This window comes from Scardinius erythrophthalmus, assembly GCF_964197995.2.
Source record: "Scardinius erythrophthalmus genome assembly, chromosome: 11".
NCBI lineage: Eukaryota > Metazoa > Chordata > Actinopteri > Cypriniformes > Leuciscidae > Scardinius > Scardinius erythrophthalmus.
Window position 1 is genome coordinate 39151823 of NC_138231.1, and position 19867 is coordinate 39171689.

At 38.3% G+C, this 19867-nt stretch overlaps 3 protein-coding genes across 5 annotated transcripts in view; 1 reads left to right on the forward strand and 2 right to left on the reverse strand.

Annotated features, from left to right (window-relative positions):
• Positions 1–13965, forward strand: part of fmn1 (formin 1) — a gene marked incomplete at its 5' end in the record, with an annotated part of 28261 nt that extends 14296 nt beyond the window's left edge. The window contains 16 exon segments of the mRNA XM_081378986.1: positions 348–409; positions 770–1447; positions 1676–1893; positions 3149–3290; positions 3989–4076; positions 4627–4688; positions 5474–5562; positions 5757–5886; positions 6071–6217; positions 6345–6404; positions 7102–7222; positions 9879–9971; positions 11658–11709; positions 11846–11995; positions 12150–12231; positions 13566–13965. Coding sequence (XP_081235112.1) covers positions 348–409; positions 770–1447; positions 1676–1893; positions 3149–3290; positions 3989–4076; positions 4627–4688; positions 5474–5562; positions 5757–5886; positions 6071–6217; positions 6345–6404; positions 7102–7222; positions 9879–9971; positions 11658–11709; positions 11846–11995; positions 12150–12231; positions 13566–13610 — 2219 coding nt within the window. The 3' untranslated portion in view covers positions 13611–13965.
• grem1a (gremlin 1a, DAN family BMP antagonist) lies at positions 13868–15044 on the reverse strand (the record flags this gene model as incomplete). The annotated part of the gene is made up of 1 exon (XM_081378636.1): positions 13868–15044. The coding sequence occupies one exon, from the start codon at positions 15042–15044 to the stop codon at positions 14511–14513; it is 534 nt and encodes a 177-aa protein (XP_081234762.1). The 3' UTR covers positions 13868–14510.
• Positions 15045–15646: 602 nt separating this feature from the next.
• scg5 (secretogranin V) lies at positions 15647–19372 on the reverse strand. Of its 3 annotated transcripts, none has more exons than XM_081378634.1 (6): positions 18975–19236; positions 18641–18875; positions 18379–18528; positions 17274–17386; positions 16122–16175; positions 15647–15971 (listed from the first exon to the last, which is right to left on the reverse strand). In XM_081378634.1, exons 2-6 carry the CDS (start codon positions 18861–18863, stop codon positions 15855–15857), a joined length of 657 nt encoding a protein of 218 aa, XP_081234760.1. In that variant the 5' UTR covers positions 18864–18875; positions 18975–19236; the 3' UTR covers positions 15647–15854. The 3 variants fall into 3 exon arrangements, with proteins under 3 accessions (XP_081234760.1, XP_081234759.1, XP_081234761.1); XM_081378633.1 differs by having other exon boundaries at positions 15648–15971; positions 19228–19372; XM_081378635.1 differs by having other exon boundaries at positions 15648–16006; positions 19228–19291.
• Positions 19373–19867: the final 495 nt, after the last annotated feature.

The window sequence follows — 19867 nt, forward strand, 5'->3', positions numbered from 1 at the left end:
AAAAAGGACAGAAATTAATACTTTTATTCAGACATTTTTTAATGTTACAAAAGATTTTTATTTCAAATAAATGCTGTTCTTTTGAACTTTCTATTAATCAAAGAATCCTGATTTTTTTTTAGCATTGTTTCCAAGAATATTAAGCAGCACAACTGTTTTCAACATTGATAATAGAAATGTTTCTTAATCAACAAAACAACATATTAGAATGATTTCTGAAGAACCATGTGACACTGAAGACTGGAGTAATGATGCTAAATGAACACTATTTTATTGGGTTTCTGGCACTATTCAGTGCATTTTGTGATATATTTAGCCATAATGATGTCCTTGTTTTATGTTCTCAGAGCATCAGGCTGCTCTTCTGCAACTAAAAAGAGAATGCAATGAAGAGGTGGAGAAGTTACAGGTGAGAAACTCAAGAACAGTATTTTACAACTGAAGGGAAACAGTTTACTAATAGCATCAAGAATTTAAAACCTCTCCCAGGAAAAGCGTGTTTCCAGAATCAGTGCTTTCAAATGTATTGTACTATGCTGCTTATTGAATATAGTCACACTTAATTCACACTTCTTATATAGAAGTATCAAGCCAAATTACATTAAATTTAAAGAAAGCAAGCAAAACCCACTTTTCAAGAAAAAAACATTTCACAAAAAAGGTTTCAAGATTTCAAAGATTGTGTTGTCTGCTAGGACACTTTTAGACACTTTTATCAAACGTTATACATTTTTTATTTACATTTTGTTGTTTGGACTCTTTAATACAGGCCGACTTCAAACTTGAGCTCTTCCGGTTAAAAGAGAAGAACGAAGAGGATCTGTCTAGACTAGCGGTAACCATTGCAAGCTTACAAAGAGAGAAAGACAAAGATCTTCACAGAGATCACAGAGATGTTGCCGTGTCCACTGACGACAGCATCAAAACACGGGCCTTCCACTCTGTGTGCATTCAGACAGACAGAGAGACGTTCATCAGGTCTGAGGAGGCCAAGGAAGCGCAGAGCAGGAGTCTTGACCCCCTGCCTAAAAATGCTGACCTCAACTCAACAAAAAACTTTACTGAAAGACAAAAGACAGTTCCTCCTCCAGCTGCCCCACCTGTATCACCTCAGTTACAGATGGATAGAAACAATATTCCACCTCCTCCTCCACCTCCACCTGGCCCTTGCACTCCTAAAGTACCTCCACTTCCTGCTCCGCCACTGGACAAGACAGGAAGTGTGCCTCCTCCACCTCCTCCGCCACCTCCATCTGGCCCTTGTATTCCTAATTTACCTCCACTTCCTGCTCCGCCACTAGACAGGACAGGAAGTGTGCCTCCTCCACCTCCTCCGCCACCTCCATCTGGCCCTTGTATTCCTATTATACCTCCACTTCCTGCTCCGCCACTAGACAGGACAGAAAGTGTGCCTCCTCCACCTCCTCCGCCACCTCCATCTGGCCCTTGTATTCCTAATGTACCTCCACTTCCTGCTCCGCCACTGGACAAGACAGGAAGTGTGCCTCCTCCACCTCCTCCGCCACTGGACAGGACAGGAAGTGTGCCTCCTCCACCTGCTCCGCCACTGGACAGGACAGGAAGTGTGCCTCCTCCACCTCCTCCGCCACCTCCATCTGGCCCTTGTATTCCTAATGTACCTCCACTTCCTGCTCCGCCACTGGATAAGCCAGGAAGTGTGCCTCCTCCTCCACCTCCTCCGCCACCTCCACCCATGACAGGATGTGGTCTTCCACCGCCACCACCCGTCCTCCCCTCGATCTCTAATCCCCCTAATGGAGTTGGTGTCTTCCTCAGTACAGCAGCAGACAATCCTCCTCGCAAACCTTTAGTGGAGCCAGTGTGTCCAATGAAATCGCTCTACTGGACACGAATACAGATTCAAGATAACAGGTATCTCTCATCACCTGACCTCATGTTTTAATTGACACGGGGCAATGACATGATGCTCATTTGTTTAAATTGTATAATTTCTTTTATTTTTTTAATTTCTGGGTTATTTTTATGGGGGAATAGTAAAAAATGCTTATAATGAAAAAAAAACTCAATAAGAAAATAAGATAAAAAAAAGAAAATATTTGGTCATATCTGCTTCACTACAGCCTCATTGAGTGTGACCAAAAAAAACAGGAAAATGTCATTTATAGAAGGCCCCTCATGACTGTGTGTGAATGTCAATAAGTCTTTTAAAATATCAGATGAGTATTTAAAGTCTGATTGATTGATTGATTGATTTAAGATATAATGAGAAAGGGTTTAGCCACTGACACAGTCTGTGTTGTTTTAGTATTATTTATATAGTGTTATTGTATTTATTAATATTGTGAAACAGCTTATATTTTATTTTTATTTAAGTTTTAGTACTTTTTAGTGCTTTTGACGGTTTTCTTCTTCTTTTTTTTATATTTATATTTGACTTTTTTTCAGTTTTAGACAACAATAATAACAACACTGAACATAATTCACTTTTACAAATAGATAAAAAGTACTTCAAACTAAACATAAACATCATCCCACTCTACCTGTATTCAACCATAGACCTTTAAACAACATTTCCATTGTTCCTCAATCAAAAGTTTCCTGAAACACGCAATGTATGTCCACAAGTGACGCTGACATTTTCAACTCTCCCTCGTCAGACCTCATGGGAAGTTTAAGACAGACCGCCGCAGACATTTGTCTGCATGAGGGGCCAGCCACAGGCTGAGCTGCAGTCTTTCCAGGACCTCTAGTGGCGGTGTGGATTTCTGTGGGATTCGGCTCCCTAGCCACCTCTGTGCTGTTGCAATGTTATTTGACTCCTCATGAAAGCTTTCTGCTCTCTTCGTGAGCATTTTGTCAAGCCAAAGCCGAACCCAGTCAAGCTTTGCTGAGCGCCGTCGTCCTGGCTCCTTAATTATTTTTATGGGAGAGAAAATTTAGCATGCTCCTGTTGATTTTCCTTTTCCTGCTTTCAGCCAAGGTTGCTCAGCAACAGTAAATAACTTACGCAAGATGCATTTTTACAGATGCTAATATTAGAAAATGCTTTGGTTGGTGGCCTGTATGACTTTGATTCAATCTCGATAAGCCTTAGACTGAGCAGAAACTGTTGTAAATGCAAAATATTTGAGAAAAATCAAATCTCTCATCATCTGTCTTTTCTTAGGAGCGATATGCTATGGAGTTCCCTGGAAGAGCCACAGATAATAAACACCAATGAATTTGCGGAACTGTTTGCTAAAGCCACATCGCCCACCAAAAGAAAGCCCCTATCCGAAGCCTATGAGAAGAAACCCAAAGCCAGGAAGGTACCGCTCTGCCCTGAAGATAAGAAAAAATGATATAACATAGAGTGGATCTTATTCTGAATGGCAGTCCCATTAATTTTATACATGTGCTTATATCTATATAGCAAATGCAGTTTGATTCATATTTTTTATAGCAAATGCAAGGTTGTGGGTTTGATTCAGCTAATTTAAAATATGGATAAAAGCGTCTGCTAAAATGCATGAATGTTATTCACTGCTTGGTAAGTTTAGAAAGTTCAGATTTGAGACGTATCCACTAGGTGGCGCAGTTGTCAACTCTTTAGAATTATGTATGACTGGAACACTAGCCCAACTGATGCGTTCAACCATCCACCTCTGCTAATTACTTTTCTTAAACAGAAACATCATTTGTCAGGTGCAGTCACTTTACACTTTAAAATCCATTAATTTAATACAAATGCTTGTGCGTAATATCAGGATCCCACAAATGCCTCTACAATTGCCTTTGAAATTAATATAATTATATAGGAAATGAGGATAATTTGAAATAAATGAACCTGTTTATGAAATGTGATCATGCCATTGTTACCTTTGGCAGGCGGATTTTATAATGGAGGTTTGGAATTTCCCAAAGGTTCTTTTGTTATTTATTCATTCCACTTTTGCGTAATACAAGTCCTTAAGGCATTGTATTCATATGGTAGTGTAAGCTTTTTTTGATTGATGAACTTCTTTAGGTCATTAAATTACTGGATGGCAAGCGCTCTCAGGCTGTGGGCATCTTAATCTCAAGTCTCCACCTGGAGATGAAGGACATCCAGCAAGGTGAATCACACCACCAGCTCAGCAGTGTCATTTATTTATTCTGTCCAGACTAATTTTGCCTCCACTAATAATAAACAGACATGTTAAAATGATACAAATTTGTGTGGCCTGGTTAGAAAAGGCTAGCTAAGACATGATGTTGAAATAATTCTGTATATAAAGACATATCTTGCAACAATGTGATTGCTCCAGCTCTTATCAAGGATAAAATGGCTGTATGTTTGTTAAATAAACTTGTCTTGTGGTTTACCGCTAGAAATATTCTTTTGCACGTATAGCTATCAGCCCCACTTACCAAACATATACTTTTCACAATCTTGAATTCATCACAGCTTGCCTTAACATAGTCAGACAAGCAGATTTTTTTTGGATGATTTTAGTAGATTGAGCGAATTCAAAGTATATGTTTGGTAAGTGGGGGTTTGGTTACAGGGGGGGGGGGGGGACTCTCAAATACATATTTAGACTTTTACATATCACATCCATGACACGTATGTCCAATAACTAATCAGTGTTCTTGTCTAGAGACTAATACTTCTTCATTTCACAGCTGTTTTGAATCTGGACAATTCTGTGGTTGACTTGGATGCTATTGAAGCCCTGTATGAAAATGTAAGTATCCTGCCACATTGGAAACGTACTTATGTACAGGCCCACACTAAATCATAGCCTCCACAACAGTAGAACTACACAAGTTCTACACATTTTGCATGTTTTCTCCTTTTCAAATAGTACAAATTGAGGTTGAGTATAAGTGTATGATGTAAATTTTTAGAGGGGTAAGAAATATGGATATTATAATTGTTTATATTGTAATTGTTATACATTAAACGATTGTATTATGTGAGCTGTAAAACTATTTAAATCATAATTTGTAGTAACTTTAGGGATTATGGTATTGGTGACAAAGTTGTAAAACTGGATATAATATATCAATATAATATATCATAGTAACACTCATTTTGTTTACATTTTGTGGCTATACTAAAATAGTGAATACTGAATATGCTGAAAAATGCTGAAATAGTGAGTATTTAATGTTTACGGATTGGCCCCATTCACTTCCATTGTAGGTGTTTCACTGCAACTCAGAGATAAGTGGAAATTATTTTTGTTGTAATCAAGAAATAGGGATATTCCTTAAAAAAAAAATTTTGCTGACTTTCAGAGACCAATAAGATTTATTTAACTGTATTTAAGTTCATTCTACACACGTTTCTGCCCAAAATCACTTCAGAAAAAGCAGAAAAATCTGCAGATTCTGTATCACCAATCTTGTCTCTCTAGTTCCAGTTCCAACATAACTAAATAATAGATAGTTTCAGTGTGGTTTCATAAGTTTATGTGTGTATCATTGGTCAGTTTTCATATGAATGCGTCTGTTCTGTTTCTCCCAGAGAGCTCAGCCTGAGGAGTTAGAGAAGATTAAGAAACACTATGAAACCTCAGACGAGGAGCGGGTCAAACTACTGGACAAGCCTGAACAGTGAGATATTCCAGAAACACACCAGATAACTCACTTTTTTATGCAACTAGTGATACGTCAATTGTCACTTACAAGGGCAATTTCTATGCTCTTTGCAATGTATACTTCTCTAAAGTTCCTTCATTTGAAAACAAACGTTGTTTTCAACACTACGCACTTTAGGTTGACAGATGTTCATTGCTTTTCCTTGACAGGTTCCTGTATGAACTCTCCCAGATCCCTGAGTTCTCCAATCGGGTTCACTGTTTCATTTTTCAGTCGAAGTTTACTGACGCCGTTGCCTCCATTCAGCGCAAGACCGAGATTATTCTCCAGGTCTGCAAGGTACAAAGGCACTTTCAAAGAGGTCAGATATTATCAAACGTTTGATAAAGTATCGACGCTGGCATTTCTTCAGAGCACAAAACAGCCCTTCAGGCAGCTGCGGTTTATTCAAGAGAGGTTGTCTCCAACATCTCCAACATCTCCGTGTGATGAATGCACAAATAAATGTTGATGTGTCTTTTAGTGTCTTTTGGAGAAAGATAGTGTGAGGGAGGTGATGGGACTGGTGCTTGCTCTGGGAAACTACATGAATGGTGGGAGCAGAGCTAGAGGACAGGCCGATGGCTTTGGACTTGAGATTCTTCCCAAGCTTAAAGATGTCAAGAGCAGGGTAAAGATTTCATGAGCCTATGTTTGGCACTGTTAAGACACTATAACCACACTGAGGTCTTTGATAGAGCACGATTTGTTGTACAGAATGACATAAGTTTTTGACATAATTCTCTATAAATCTACAGGGAAATCACATTAGTCTGTTGGACTACATTGTTTCCTACTATCTGCGTCACTTTGATGAGGTAAAACATGAACTTTTAATCTTTCACATGCAAGTTTGTTTATTTTACACACTCCAGATCTTCATCTGTTCACATTGTTTTCAGTCAGTGATGTGACTCATTTTTAATCCTATCTATTAATTTTTGGAGTGATACATGATAAATGCAATTTATACAATGTCTTCAGTAGACTTCTTCTGTGATAAACGTGTTTTTAATTTCTAATTTTGATAGGTGGCATAAACTAAAAAATGTTAGGGTGCTATCATAATGAAAAACTATTTTTTTTTAACAAAATTGCTTCACAGTGTATTAAATGTAAACTTTTCTTGTAAAGACGTTTATAATATTACAAAAGATTCCTATTTCAAATAAACGCTGTTCTTTTGAACTTTCTATTCATCTGAGAATCCTGAAAAAAATAATCACGATTTCCCCTTGCTTAATAGATTGATTTCTGAAGGATCATGTGACATTGAAGACTGGCTTAATGTCTGCTGAAAATCGTTTAAAATTGTAATAATATTTAACAATATTAGTGTTTTCACTGTATTTTTGAACAAATAAATGTAGGTGAGGAGAAGTTTTTCTTTCAAAAACATTACAAAATCCTTCCAACCACAAATATTTCTAAGAAAATGTGTTTTAATCTAAATCTTTAAGTCTCTCTTGGCCGTGGATACTCGTATGTTTCGCTGACCCTTCGATCTCTCTCCAGGACGCTGGGACAGAAAAGAGCATCTTTCCTTTGCCTGAACCTCAAGATGTTTTCCTTTCTTCTCAAGTGAAGTTTGATGACCTCTCCAAGGATCTCAGGAAGATGAACAGAGACTTGACAGGTAAGAATTACCAAAAACACTCTGAAGGTCTTCAGAAACGATTTTAGCGTGCCACTGATTTACTATAGCATCAAAAGAAGCAAGATTACATGGGTTTGGGTGGATGGATGTCTGCAGTCCTGCAACATGGCTCCAGCTGAATCCGGAGGACTTTACAGCATCTGTTAGCAACAACTCATTATTAAACCACATCAGATCAGGTGGAATATACAGACGTGTTTGCCTATGTATATACGTGCACGCTGCACAGATGCAGAGACGAAGTGGAGTCTGTGTGATTTCGCCATGGCGCCTTTTAGATATGACTTTAATCCTGCCCATCAGATGCTCTGGCATTGTGTGATTCTTTAGCTCCGTCGCAGGGGCCAAAGGCTACAGTGCTTTGGCGCTTATGTAATCTGAGAGAAGAGCAGCTTATCGCTGGCGGGATGGGCTTTATCTGCGCAGAGATGCACTGCCATTCTCCCGCTACACTGTATCAGTCCGTGTTCAGTGTGGCCCCGCAGATGTGTGTCAGAGATTCTTTTCTTTACCTCTCAACAAGCCTTTCTTATCGGGCGACGGAGAGACTGCCAAATCTGGCCCATCGCGCTCTCCCTTTTTTGTCCTGCTGTTTGAACTCCCCTCATGACTGAGAGAGAATCATGTCTTTGTTTTTTATGCTGTGTTTGTTCGATTTTTTCGAATTACAGCCCCACTGAGGTTTTGGCTGCTCAAGGTGACCGCATTTGTCTGCGATGTAATTTTGCGGAGCAAAAAAGTGCTGCACTAATCAAATTAGTCACTGCGTGCCTACACAAAAAGGGAATGTCCCTGCGATTTTATTTTCCAGAGACAATGATGACAACATTGTGAAGCACATCTAATGCGTTGAGACTCCACAGCTGATTCATCTGGCTTGCGTTTGAGACATCTTTTTGATCTCTTTGAGATCATTGTGGCAGTGGTTTGGCTCGCCGAGGTTCACAGTTGAGAAAACCTGAATGTAGCTGTGAGCCGCCTTGGTGGACACACTATATGAGGATCCAATCAATTTCAACTCTAATTGATATTTCGCGTGGAAATGCTGCAGAAAAGATTCCCAAACGTTTCTTCGTTTCCAGCTGTGTTCACAGTTTATACAAATGCTCAATGAAAACGGTAGTATGTGTAGCCTTATCCGGCGTGAGATGCAGATGGAGCATATCCAACAGTCCCGGGTTCCCATCAGGGTGTATTATGACTGAGGCAGGAGACTGGCTCCTCTGATCCTCTGATTGGACGTTGAACAAACAGTGCTGTGTAGGTCCACGGGTGATACAGTGACTATCTGAGGATGTGATCAGAGGTGCATCAAAACAGATCTTAGAGACAAAGATATTTGATTACCTCTGACTCTGTCACAGGTGGAGCTTTAGCTCTATGGTGTTTTCTTGATAATAGGTTATGAACAAATGCAAACAAAAAGGGTTTAAAGAGAGAGTTTTCCCTGAGAAAAACATTAAATTTCAAACCTTTCTTTCTTCTATGGAACAGAAAAGAAGATATTTTGAGAAATGTCATCATACAGTGAAATTCATTGGGGTTCAGTGCTGTTTTGGACCCCATTGACTTTCAATGTTGGAGCAGTTGTATGTATATTATACAGTTATTACAAGATCCAACATACATAGAAGGCTGACGCTCAGCTTGTTTATAGACTTTGGAAGTTCCCCCATTTCTGTAACCATTGTTTTTACAGATGTAATTGACATAATTCACTGCACTGATGCCATAATTAAGGCACTAACAGCATTTGCTTCACCAGCAGAAAGTGCTTTCATTCTATGTGCAAGTAATCAGTGATGCGCAAATGGCTTTGACCGCAGTAGCTGTTGTTTTAGATGACTTGATAAAACCAATGTAAGCTGAAGTTGTGAATGATTGTTGGACTTCTGGTAAAAAGCAGTTGGTGCCTACTCAGAATGTGAGCGGACTGATAAACATGGCCACATACATTCTATTTAGTACATTATATCAAGTAAATGTGTTTCACCAGCATCATTACTCCAGTCTTCAGTGTCACATGATCCTTCAGAAATCAGTCTAATATGCTGATTTGCTGCTTAAGAAACATTTCTTACTATTATCAGTGTTGAAAACAGTTGTGCTGGTGAGTATTTTTGTAGATAAATATTTTTCAGGATTATTTGGTGAATAGAAAGTTAAAAGGTTTTGTAACATTATAAATGTCTTTACTGTGACCTTCAATTTAATGCATCCTTGTTGAGTAAAAGTACTAATTTCTTTCACAAGAAATCTTACTGACCCCTAACTTCTGACTTTTTTATTATTATTTATTTAGAACTTTTTATTATTGTCACCAATAATGCCCAAATCACTTATCTTTATCATCTTAATCAACATTGTCTACTTGTAAAATAACATACTGGTTAAATATTGTATAAGCTTATTAGTAATGTGAAAGAACTTCACTATATTTGCAGTTGTGTGCAAGATCTGGGTTATTGGAATAAAAAGTAAGCGCTCATGGTGGTCTAACAGAAAAAAAAAAAACTGTTTAGTTTAGGATAAAATATTGCGTTAAAGTAAGTGTAAACCAATGACTGGCTTCTGAAAATTGGACCTGATCGGGGATTTTACTCTAACCCAGTGTTATTCCTTTTGTCTCGTACAGTTTGTGAAAAGGATGCTCTAACTGTGTGTACCAACTCGTCTCAAGAGCACATACATCCCTTCAAGGAGAAAATGGACTTTTTCATTGCCAACGGTGAGCTATGCTATGCTATGTTGCGTGAGATTAGGCCACATTACCTTTTAGAAGAGGATCTGCATTCAAAGTTTTGAAGTCTTCTTAATATATGCTCCGTCACATCAGCCGATCCCTCTTGTCTTCCTTGTTCAGACGACCTGCCTCTCTAGAAGATTGGTGGAGAGGAGTAAAAATGTTTGCGTAGATTGTACAGGATTGTTTTGTTTTGCAGATCATAGAGGCAGATATATGGAGATATAAACTGGATGAGACAACGCTAGTGAACTAGACTAATAAGTTTAAAGGCCCTATCATACAACCGGCTCAATGCAGCGCAAGGCGCGACACAAGTATTTTTTGCAAGTTTCAGCCCGACGCAGTTATCATTTTCATGTTGTTTAAATAGCAAATGCATTTCTTCCATGGGCGTGCTGGTCTGAAAATGAGGTGTGATCGGGCGCTTTGATGGCGCGTTGCTATTTTGAGGCAACAGAAATAGACTGAGCCATTGACCAACTGAAACCTGGTCTAAAGTCAGTGGCGCAATATTTTTTTTTTGTTATTTAAAGAGCGCGTTAGTAGTGTGAGCTTATAGGCGGGTCACACAGGGACGCAGCAGCACACAAACATGCCAAATATTAAAAATAAAAGGATTACAGTGTAACGATTATTATTGTGTACATAAAGATATGGTGGAATCCGGCTTGTCTCATAGATTGTCTGCTTGCGCGCTTTAACCTCGCGCATGAGCAGATCCGTTTCCTCTCTGGAGAAGCGTTCGGTCTTTCCACTATCAAACTCCGTCATGTAAATAGCGAATCCGCCATGGCGCGAGCGCAACTGGCTTTTAAAGGGAATGGGAGATGAGACACTGATTGGTTTAACGCACGTAAAGCCCAAAACACACCCATTACTCATAATGAGAATAGGGACAACCCTTTTAGACCATGCGACTTAGACCTTTTTTCCCATCGTTAAACTAGCAAAAGTGGAATCAGAATGAATGCACTTGCACTTAGACCATGTGCTTAGATCGTTAAAATAGGGCCCTAATTCTGTATGTAGTTTATGTATATAGCAGCACGTTTAAAACCAAGCTTTTCCTTTCCTCACATTCTTCCTCCTACAATTATTTGATTGTCTCCACTACACAGATAAGACAGCACACATCCTGCAGTCATGAAGAATATCTGCCGTATGCCCTTTTGGGGACCTGATAAGTGTCTGTGACTGCCTACCTGTACAAGATTGCTGGTCAGGTTCAGAAGACAGACGCAGAGATAGGAATCAGAGAGACTTTGGCTATGAAGGAGACTTCTTAGTAAAGGAGAAACATCAGTTTTAACATTGTCTTTGAGGCCCTGGCCAAAAGTAATGTTCCCATAATGTTTGCAAAATTCTAAAATGGAATGTGTCCTTAATGTTCTCATGGCAAAAAACATAATAATAATTAAACATTAAAAAAACTGCCCATTTTGAAAGTTCAGAGAACATTCAGAAATAATGTTTTCATAACTGAATGGGAACGTCAGCAAAACGTTCTTAGAACATAATTTTGTTAGCTGGGATACGGCTGCTAAAGAGGTCAAATTAAAATCCTGAAGTAATAGAAGAGATATTGGCTCTCAATATTGAAACCATTTGCAGATACAATTATGATACAATTTAAATGCAAATGTTGATACACATCTTTTCATTTTACAGCACAAAAAGAGCTAACTGCTGTGGAACACCAAGTGATATCAGCACGTAAAAGGTACAGGCACACCACTCTTGTTGAAAATATTACAAAAAATGCAAACTTCATAAACATTTTTGACATTTAGTTACGTTCATTTACAATTATGGCCATCCTGGTTGTTTTCTGGTGCTTCATGTCTTTTCTTCCTCAGCTTCTCTTACCTAGTGGAGTATTTTGGGCTGCAGTCCCGTCCCGGGGAGCAAGAGATTGTGCCAGGCCATGTTTTCACATTTTGGTTTGAATTTTGCAATGACTTCAAGATCAGATGGAAGAGAGAGAACAAGGTCATATCCAAACAGAGGTGAGAAGTTAACAGCATCTTGAGTATCTAGCATCATATTTTCTGATTTACAGCTGCTCTAACCAACCACACAATGTGATTAAGTTAAGTTAAGGCAAGTTAAGGGTAATTTTGTCACTGACAGTTGATGTTTTTTTGTTTTTTTTTACTTCAGAATCAAAGAGGCCCAACAGTCAGTGCGCAACATGACAGCAGAGAAAAAGATTGAGACCAGAAGGGCCAATGCGAATGGACTGGTAAGCGTCTGTCTTCATTGGTGGCAGATAGATAAGCAAACACTATTGTTCTTTTATCAAATCAAATATATATTTCATCACGGCCGGATGAAAACGCTAAATTATCCAAATTGACAGAGTGTGTTAAAGATATAAAAGATTGGATGACGCGCAATTTCCTTTTATTGAATCCAGACAAGACAGAGGTAATACTTATCGGTTCACAAAACCACCCACAAAACCTCTCACAATACAACTTTAACATAGTAGGATGTCCTGTTACTTCATCCTCTACAGTAAAAGACCTGGGTGTTATACTAGACTGCAACCTGTCTTTTGAAAATCATATTTCATATGTTACAAAAACAGCCTTTTTCCACCTTAGAAACATTGCTAAGCTACGTAATATGCTATCTGTTTCTGATGCAGAAAAGTTAGTTCATGCATTCATGACCTCGAGACTAGATTACTGTAATGCTTTATTAGCTGGTTGTCCTGCATCCTCAATAAACAAGCTACAGTTAGTTCAAAATGCAGCCGCTAGAGTTCTAATTAGATCAAGAAAATATGATCATATAACACCAATTTTATCATCACTACATTGGTTACCTATAAAGTCACGTATTAATTACAAGGTATTGCTACTGACTTATAAAGCCCTAAACGGCTTAGCTCCAGTCTATTTAACGGATCTTCTATCGCCCTATAATCCACCGCGCTCTTTAAGATCACTAAATTCGAGGCTTTTGGTCATATCTAGGATATCCAGATCCACCAAAGGAGGGAGAGCATTTTCACATTTAGCTCCAAAACTCTGGAATAGTCTTCCGGATACTGTTCGTTGCTCAGACTCGCTCTCCCAGTTTAAAACTAGATTAAAGACGCATCTCTTCAGCCAGGCATTTATATAATACTTTTAATCTTACAGTTAAATCCGGTCTGTAGTTCATAAACGCCAGAGGAGAACTGGCCCCCGACTGAGCCCGGGTTCTCCCAAGGCTTTTTTTTCTCCATTAGGTCACCTGATGGAGTTTTTCGGTTCCTTGCCACTGTTGCCTTTGGCTTGCTCAGTTGGGGATATTTGGGGATATTTAATTGAATTAATCAATCAACGATACTATTGATCAGCATTACCAAACGTGGACGTTCCACTAGAAACAAACATTGATGTATTGTTTTAATTTATTACTGTGAAGCTGCTTTGATACAACCTATGTTGTGAAAAGCGCTATATAAATAAACTTGACTTGACTTGACTTTTATGAATCTGATTTTTAAAACATTCATGAAAAATGTAAGCACAGCTGAATAAGAATTCAAAATGATTTATGTTTCTGTATGTTTTTTTATGACAGAAAGAGAGACTGCGCCTGAAAGAAGCGAGTCTGACCACCAGCTGACCCTTTCTCCAGACTGCATGTTACTGTACAACAGTCAATCATTCACTTGCACATTTATGATCCAAAGATCCCTTTGACTATGGTTTAGATATGAATGAATGCTGTTCAAAGTGAGAAACATTTAAGAAATGTTTATATTACAAGTTTAATCTGCTCTGGAATCTTCACCAGTCTAAACAATTAAGCCTTCAAAACGTGTTGAAAATCTCGATATCTGACTTGGAAAAAGCAGTAACTTTATTTTGTATATTGAGTAACAAAGTTGTGTAACTTTTTATTGTCATATTAAATCATTACAGAATATTACAAAACATAAAGATAATGTACATGTAAAATAATATAATTTTAAACTATCCTTATCAGTTTTTTTATTTTGATCAACATCACACATTTTTTATTGATGTCAGTTGTTGCTTCATCACATCTCATTACCATTTAATCACAGTAATATTGTTCCTTTTGCGATAAATACAAACATAATGGTCCATCCATTTAACTGTTTCTTCATCAGTCATGAAATTCAAAGTGATCAAGAAGGTTGTAACTCTGACACCTCATTCATTTGACATTACTTGCATGAAGACCAGGACAAAACTCGTTGGAATGTGTTTGTTTACAAAATTACTTATTTACACCCAAAGGTATCTACATTGATCCACACAGTGGAAATTAATAAGCATATTGTTCATATGTCACTCTTTTTTAGCAACTTGCTTATAGTAATGGCGTCAATTGTATTTCTTCACAATATAAAGGCCACATTTAGATGACTTTTTGACTGAACGAGTAACGATGCAGGAAACAAATCGATAATGCTCCTTCATTATTATTAAGCTATAGGAGTGCATTGAATATTGACTTTCAGACAAACAGTTGCCTACACCAATGACGTCAGCGAGTTTAATCCAAGTCGACGGAAGTACAGCGGCACTGTTTCACGCGGCGCACGCGCTTCTTCTTGGTGCTGGGGATCTGCCCGGGACAGAGGAGCGTGTAAGTGACAGTCGTGTAACTCTTTGGCTTGCACACGGAGCACGACTGAAACGCACTGTCCTCTTGATAAACGTGTCGAGGTATGTAGAATGAGTTGCACTGTCCGTAACAGAAGCGATTGATGATGGTGCGCGGCTGGCACCCGTCCTCGTAAATCATCAGTTTCAGCGGCTGCGTTTTACACCAGTCAAGTTTGAGATAACGGCGCTCCGTTACGTGTAAAGCCTCCTGGCTGGAGTCCAGCACCTCGTCCCCGACTGAAGGCGGTCCCATTCCCCCAGAACTAGCCTGCGGTGTCTGCGGTGACTGTTCCGACTGGTTTGGGCTGTATTTATTTGGGTGAGGAATGGCGCCTTGAAACCCCCCGGTTCCCCAGATCCTCGCCGGATTGCAGAGCAGCCACAAGACCACGATAGTGACAGCTAATGCTTCTTTAGTCATTCTTTCACGAGAAAAAACAGATACAACATTTTATTATATAAATATATATACAATATTAAATAATTTTTATAAAACTTGTCATATTTAAAATGAACACATACAGCTACCAAACCTATTTGAAAGCATATATATATAGTTATAAATTATTTAACCAAAAAAAAATACTATTCAAGTTCTCTAAATAATTTTGAGAGCCAACTGCTATTTCCCTCTGGCAACTTATTTCTTTAAACACATGATTTAAACTAAATATCCAGTAGATATGCTCACTTACCTCAGATTAATAATGGTTCAAACTTCTTCACATGGACTTCAGCTGTTCACAAAGTATTTGTATATCATAACAAACTACAATTAAAAATAGGTTGAACCAAAAAGTTCCAGAGCCAGAGTCAAAATAAGGTATGGAGCTGTGTTCTGAGCGCTGACATTTAAGAGAATGGGGCAGTCCACGCCTCCTCAGCCTAAAATCATTCACAGCACTTTGGGGATGGTCCAGTTCTTTTAGAGAGTACGGTCCTTCACGATGCAGGCGTATCGGATGCGTATTGTGGTATTTGTAAGTTGGATGAATCTTGAAGTTAAAAACGCATGACCCTGATTATCTGCACATGGACATATACGTCATTTTTATTTGATTAAGTGGTGTTACAACAAAAGTTGTGCCAAGAGAATAATCATTCATGTTACAATCACCATTTGCACCCTTGCTCTATTAATATGATTTATTTGAATATCACACATAATTTAATGCTTACTTTACTGTGAAACAGAAAAGTCATTTTTATACAAATTTTATGAACATGATGTTCAGGCCTTGATATTGCTTGTAGCAGTTTCAACTTCATCTTCCTCAGGGAAATGTGGCACTGATTTCTTGGCCACTACGTTATCCAGCCTCTTTCCCATCAGATATGGATTTGCACTCTGAAACACAGTCAGTGACAGATCCTGTGACATTACTGAAAATACGAGACATGTATGTAATTAGAAAATCGCTTAATTCTTGTACTGGTCTATTGAGAAGGATTCAGCAAAGAAAAATAATGTTTTAGTTATTTCATATTTATAGCATACCCTTTTTCTTCTCTTTGGCCCACCCTTCAGCTTTTCGTACAACAGTCCTTTATTCTGAAAGAAAAAAAATGTATTTAAGTGCAGTCTGTTAACTTCTAGCAATTCGTAACTATTTAACATTTTGGTGAATTGGTGGCGAAGTCGTATGAATTCCTACAATCTCATTTAAAAATATAAAAGGTTAGTTTACCCAGAAGATAAAATTCTGTCATTAATTACTCATCTTCATGTCGTTCAAAACCCGTAAGACTTTTGTTCATTTTTGTAGCACAAATAAATATATTTTTGATGAAATCTGGGAGCTTTTTGTCCCTTCATAGACAGCTACACAACTACCATTTTGACGCTTCAAAAAGTTCATAAAGAAATCGGAAAACTAATCCATATGAATTGAGTGGTTTAGTCCAGATTTTCTGAAGAGACTTTTAGCTATAGTTTTATATGATGAACAGAATTTTTTATATACATTATTAGCAAAAACAAACAGAAGCTCAACTGAACCTGCTTGATGCGCGAGAACAAACACCATTGGTTCTTGCAGAAGCTCAAACGTGCTGCGTAAAACACAAGAAGGAACCTCATTGGTTCTCGCATTTTAAGCAAACATTCTTGAGCTTCCGTTTACCATAACTGAGGTATGAGTTGATGAATATTTATATGTGAATAAAAACCTAAATTCAATCTGTTCATCATATAAGGTGATCTCTTAAAAAAGTTGGACTAAAGCGCTTAGTTTTACGTTCTCTATCTTCATTTGTGTTCAGAAGATGAACGGAACGGGTTTGGAAAGACATGAGGGTGAGTAATTAATGACAGAATTTTCATTTTTAGGTGAACTAACCCTTTAAGGTCCTTCTACACTGTTGTTTATATTATATTGTTATATTGCATTAAATTACATAGTTATATGTAGTAAATGTTATTTGTTCTATGTAGTTCATTTGATTGATTCACCAATTAGGATGTAAGAATCTTACTAAATGTAGAGGAGAACATATGTATGTTAGTACAGGAAAGGTACTTGACAGAATCATCAAATACGATTAGAAAAGTCTGACAACTGAGAGAAAGTAACTTCACTGCACTTTTCACTAAATTAATCATGAAAAATCAGAAGTCCAGCCTGTTTCAAGGTGCCAGGTGTGAACTCACCCACTTCGCCAGCGCAGGGTAGTCATGCTCAGGGTCAAAGAGGTGCTGATGTTTCTGGAATTCTCGACTGAACTCCGCAGTGTCCGGAGCGTTCTCTAAACATCCATCAGCAGCTATAAAGACATGATCACATTTTTTCAACCAGGAGAAATGCATCCCATTCCAAAACCATTCACAGAAGTTTAGATTCCTTTAGGAGGATATAGTAAACATTTTCAATCCAATCAAATATTTAAAGGGATAGTTTACTTTGAAATTAAATTTTGGTATGTTTTAGCTTACCTCAAGGGCATCCAAGATGTAGGTGTCTTTTTTTCCGCAGTAGTTTCAATTTTGATATTTTTAGGTCAAACCGTTCTTGTCTGTCAGTCATTTAATGCAGGTCTATGGTCACTGTCTCAAAGGGCATGCACAGAGTCCAAATTAAAACAATTCCCCGTCGTCCAAATTAAACAATTCCCCATCGTAAGTACACATTGATGGCCTAAGACACGAAACGAGCGGTTTGTGTGAGAAAACGAACAGTATTTATATCGTTGTTACCTCTTGAAACATACCAAGTTATCTGAGGGCGCGGGCGGGTATAGATATATACACTAGATGCCGCCTTGGCTACGGTTTTGTTCCAATGAACTGCAGTAGCCAAGGCGACATCTAGTGTATATTCTATACCCGCCCGCGCCCTCAGATCACTTGGACGCGGCTGTGTTCAAGAGGTAACAACGATATAAATACTGTTCGTTTTCTCACACAAACCGCTCGTTTCGTGTCTTAGGCCATCAATGTGTACTTATGATGGGGAATTGTTAAATTTGGACGACGGGGAATTGTTTTAATTTGGACTCTGCGCATGCTCTTTGAGACAGTGACCATAGACCTGCATTATATGACTGACAGACAAGAACGGTTTGACCTAAAAATATCAAAATTGAAACTACTGCGGAAAAAAAGACACCTACATTTTGGATGCCCTTGAGGTAAGCTAAAACATACCAAAATTTAATTTCAAAGTGAACTATCCCTTTAATATGGATTCCTCTTGGTTTTTATGTGATTGATAAACTAAATGAATGGTGACACCACTGTATATTTGTGCACTGCATACCAGTCTTTCCAAGGGGGCAAGGATTGGGAGGGTCAGGGTAACCATGGTCCTCGCTGAAGTCTTTGGGAACACTATCCCCAGTTAACTCTGCAACAATGTTAGGGATGTTCCCATACGGCCCGAGATGCTGGAGTCCCTCATGGGCACCACCTATTGGATAAAGTGTAAAATTACAGATAAAGGTAACCGCGTCATGAGTATTATACAGTTATTATATCATTTGCATCTTTTAAAACCTGCGCTTCTACAGAGAAACTCTTACCTTGGATGCTGAGAGGACCCACTATGTTGGTGGCCTGGTGCGCGGGATACTCGACCCTGGGCCGCGCGATTCCCAGTTGCTCCATCACTCCATGAAGCAGGCGCTGGATATCCGCCTCCGACACCTGATCCACCGTGCGGGGACTGCGGCCAGAAACCACGGCCATCGAGCATATAACGACACTCAGAAGAACCGTGTGTGTCATTTTCGGAGCCGAACCCATCGTTGACTTTCACTACACACCGACAATAAACACAACATGTAGTATGCTAGCTAAAACTTAAGATGTAAACAAAATATATACATTATTTTTTATTGTTTTATGTTCACCGACCAGCTAATGTTGAAACTGGGTTATAAACTTGATGCTATGATCTATAACGTTAATTTAGATATTATTGCGCTCAAAGAAAACGCACATCCCAGATTGTAACTAAAATACGTAACGTTGCGTCACAAGGCTTAATAAAAACACAGGCCGTTATTTTACACGCGCACATTAAAAAACATTCGTTGTTCAGCTAAACATCCAACGTGTTGTAGACAATACAGAATAAAGAGTTTGCGAACACAAAGAGGTAACCTACCATGTAATCTGGATTGAGAAAGAGTGTGTCGGGTTCAACACAGATGCCGTCCTCCTCCTCCTCCTCCTCGCTTCATTTGCTCTGTTGCCAAGCAGCAGAATCATCATCACACCTATTGGTTTAGTGACTAGCACACTGCTAGCACATAGCCGTTAAAACATCTGCTGTATTTTATAGGAAACGGAAAGCCTCTTAGGGGGAAAAACTCATATTTTCCATATCATTATTTTTAATTATATAATAAATAAATCACTTGGCTATGTATGTCGTGTCGTCATAGTCCTTTAATGTTATGAACCTGTCAGTTTAATCGAATTATAATAATAGATTAACGTTCACAATGCAAATACAGCCTACAATGCAAAGAATAATAGCCAACAACAATCATGGTTCAATTATTCATTGATTTTCTTGGTAGTCTATTCTCGCGAACAGGCATGAATTCGAATATATATATATATATATATATATATATATATATATATATATATATATATATATATATATATATATATATATATATATATATATATATATTCTTATATAATTCGACTTTGTTCCAGTGCACTACTATTAAGTGACATACCGGTGCCAGTTTAATTGTTCACTTGTTTACACCGCAGTTAATAAGATATGGTGG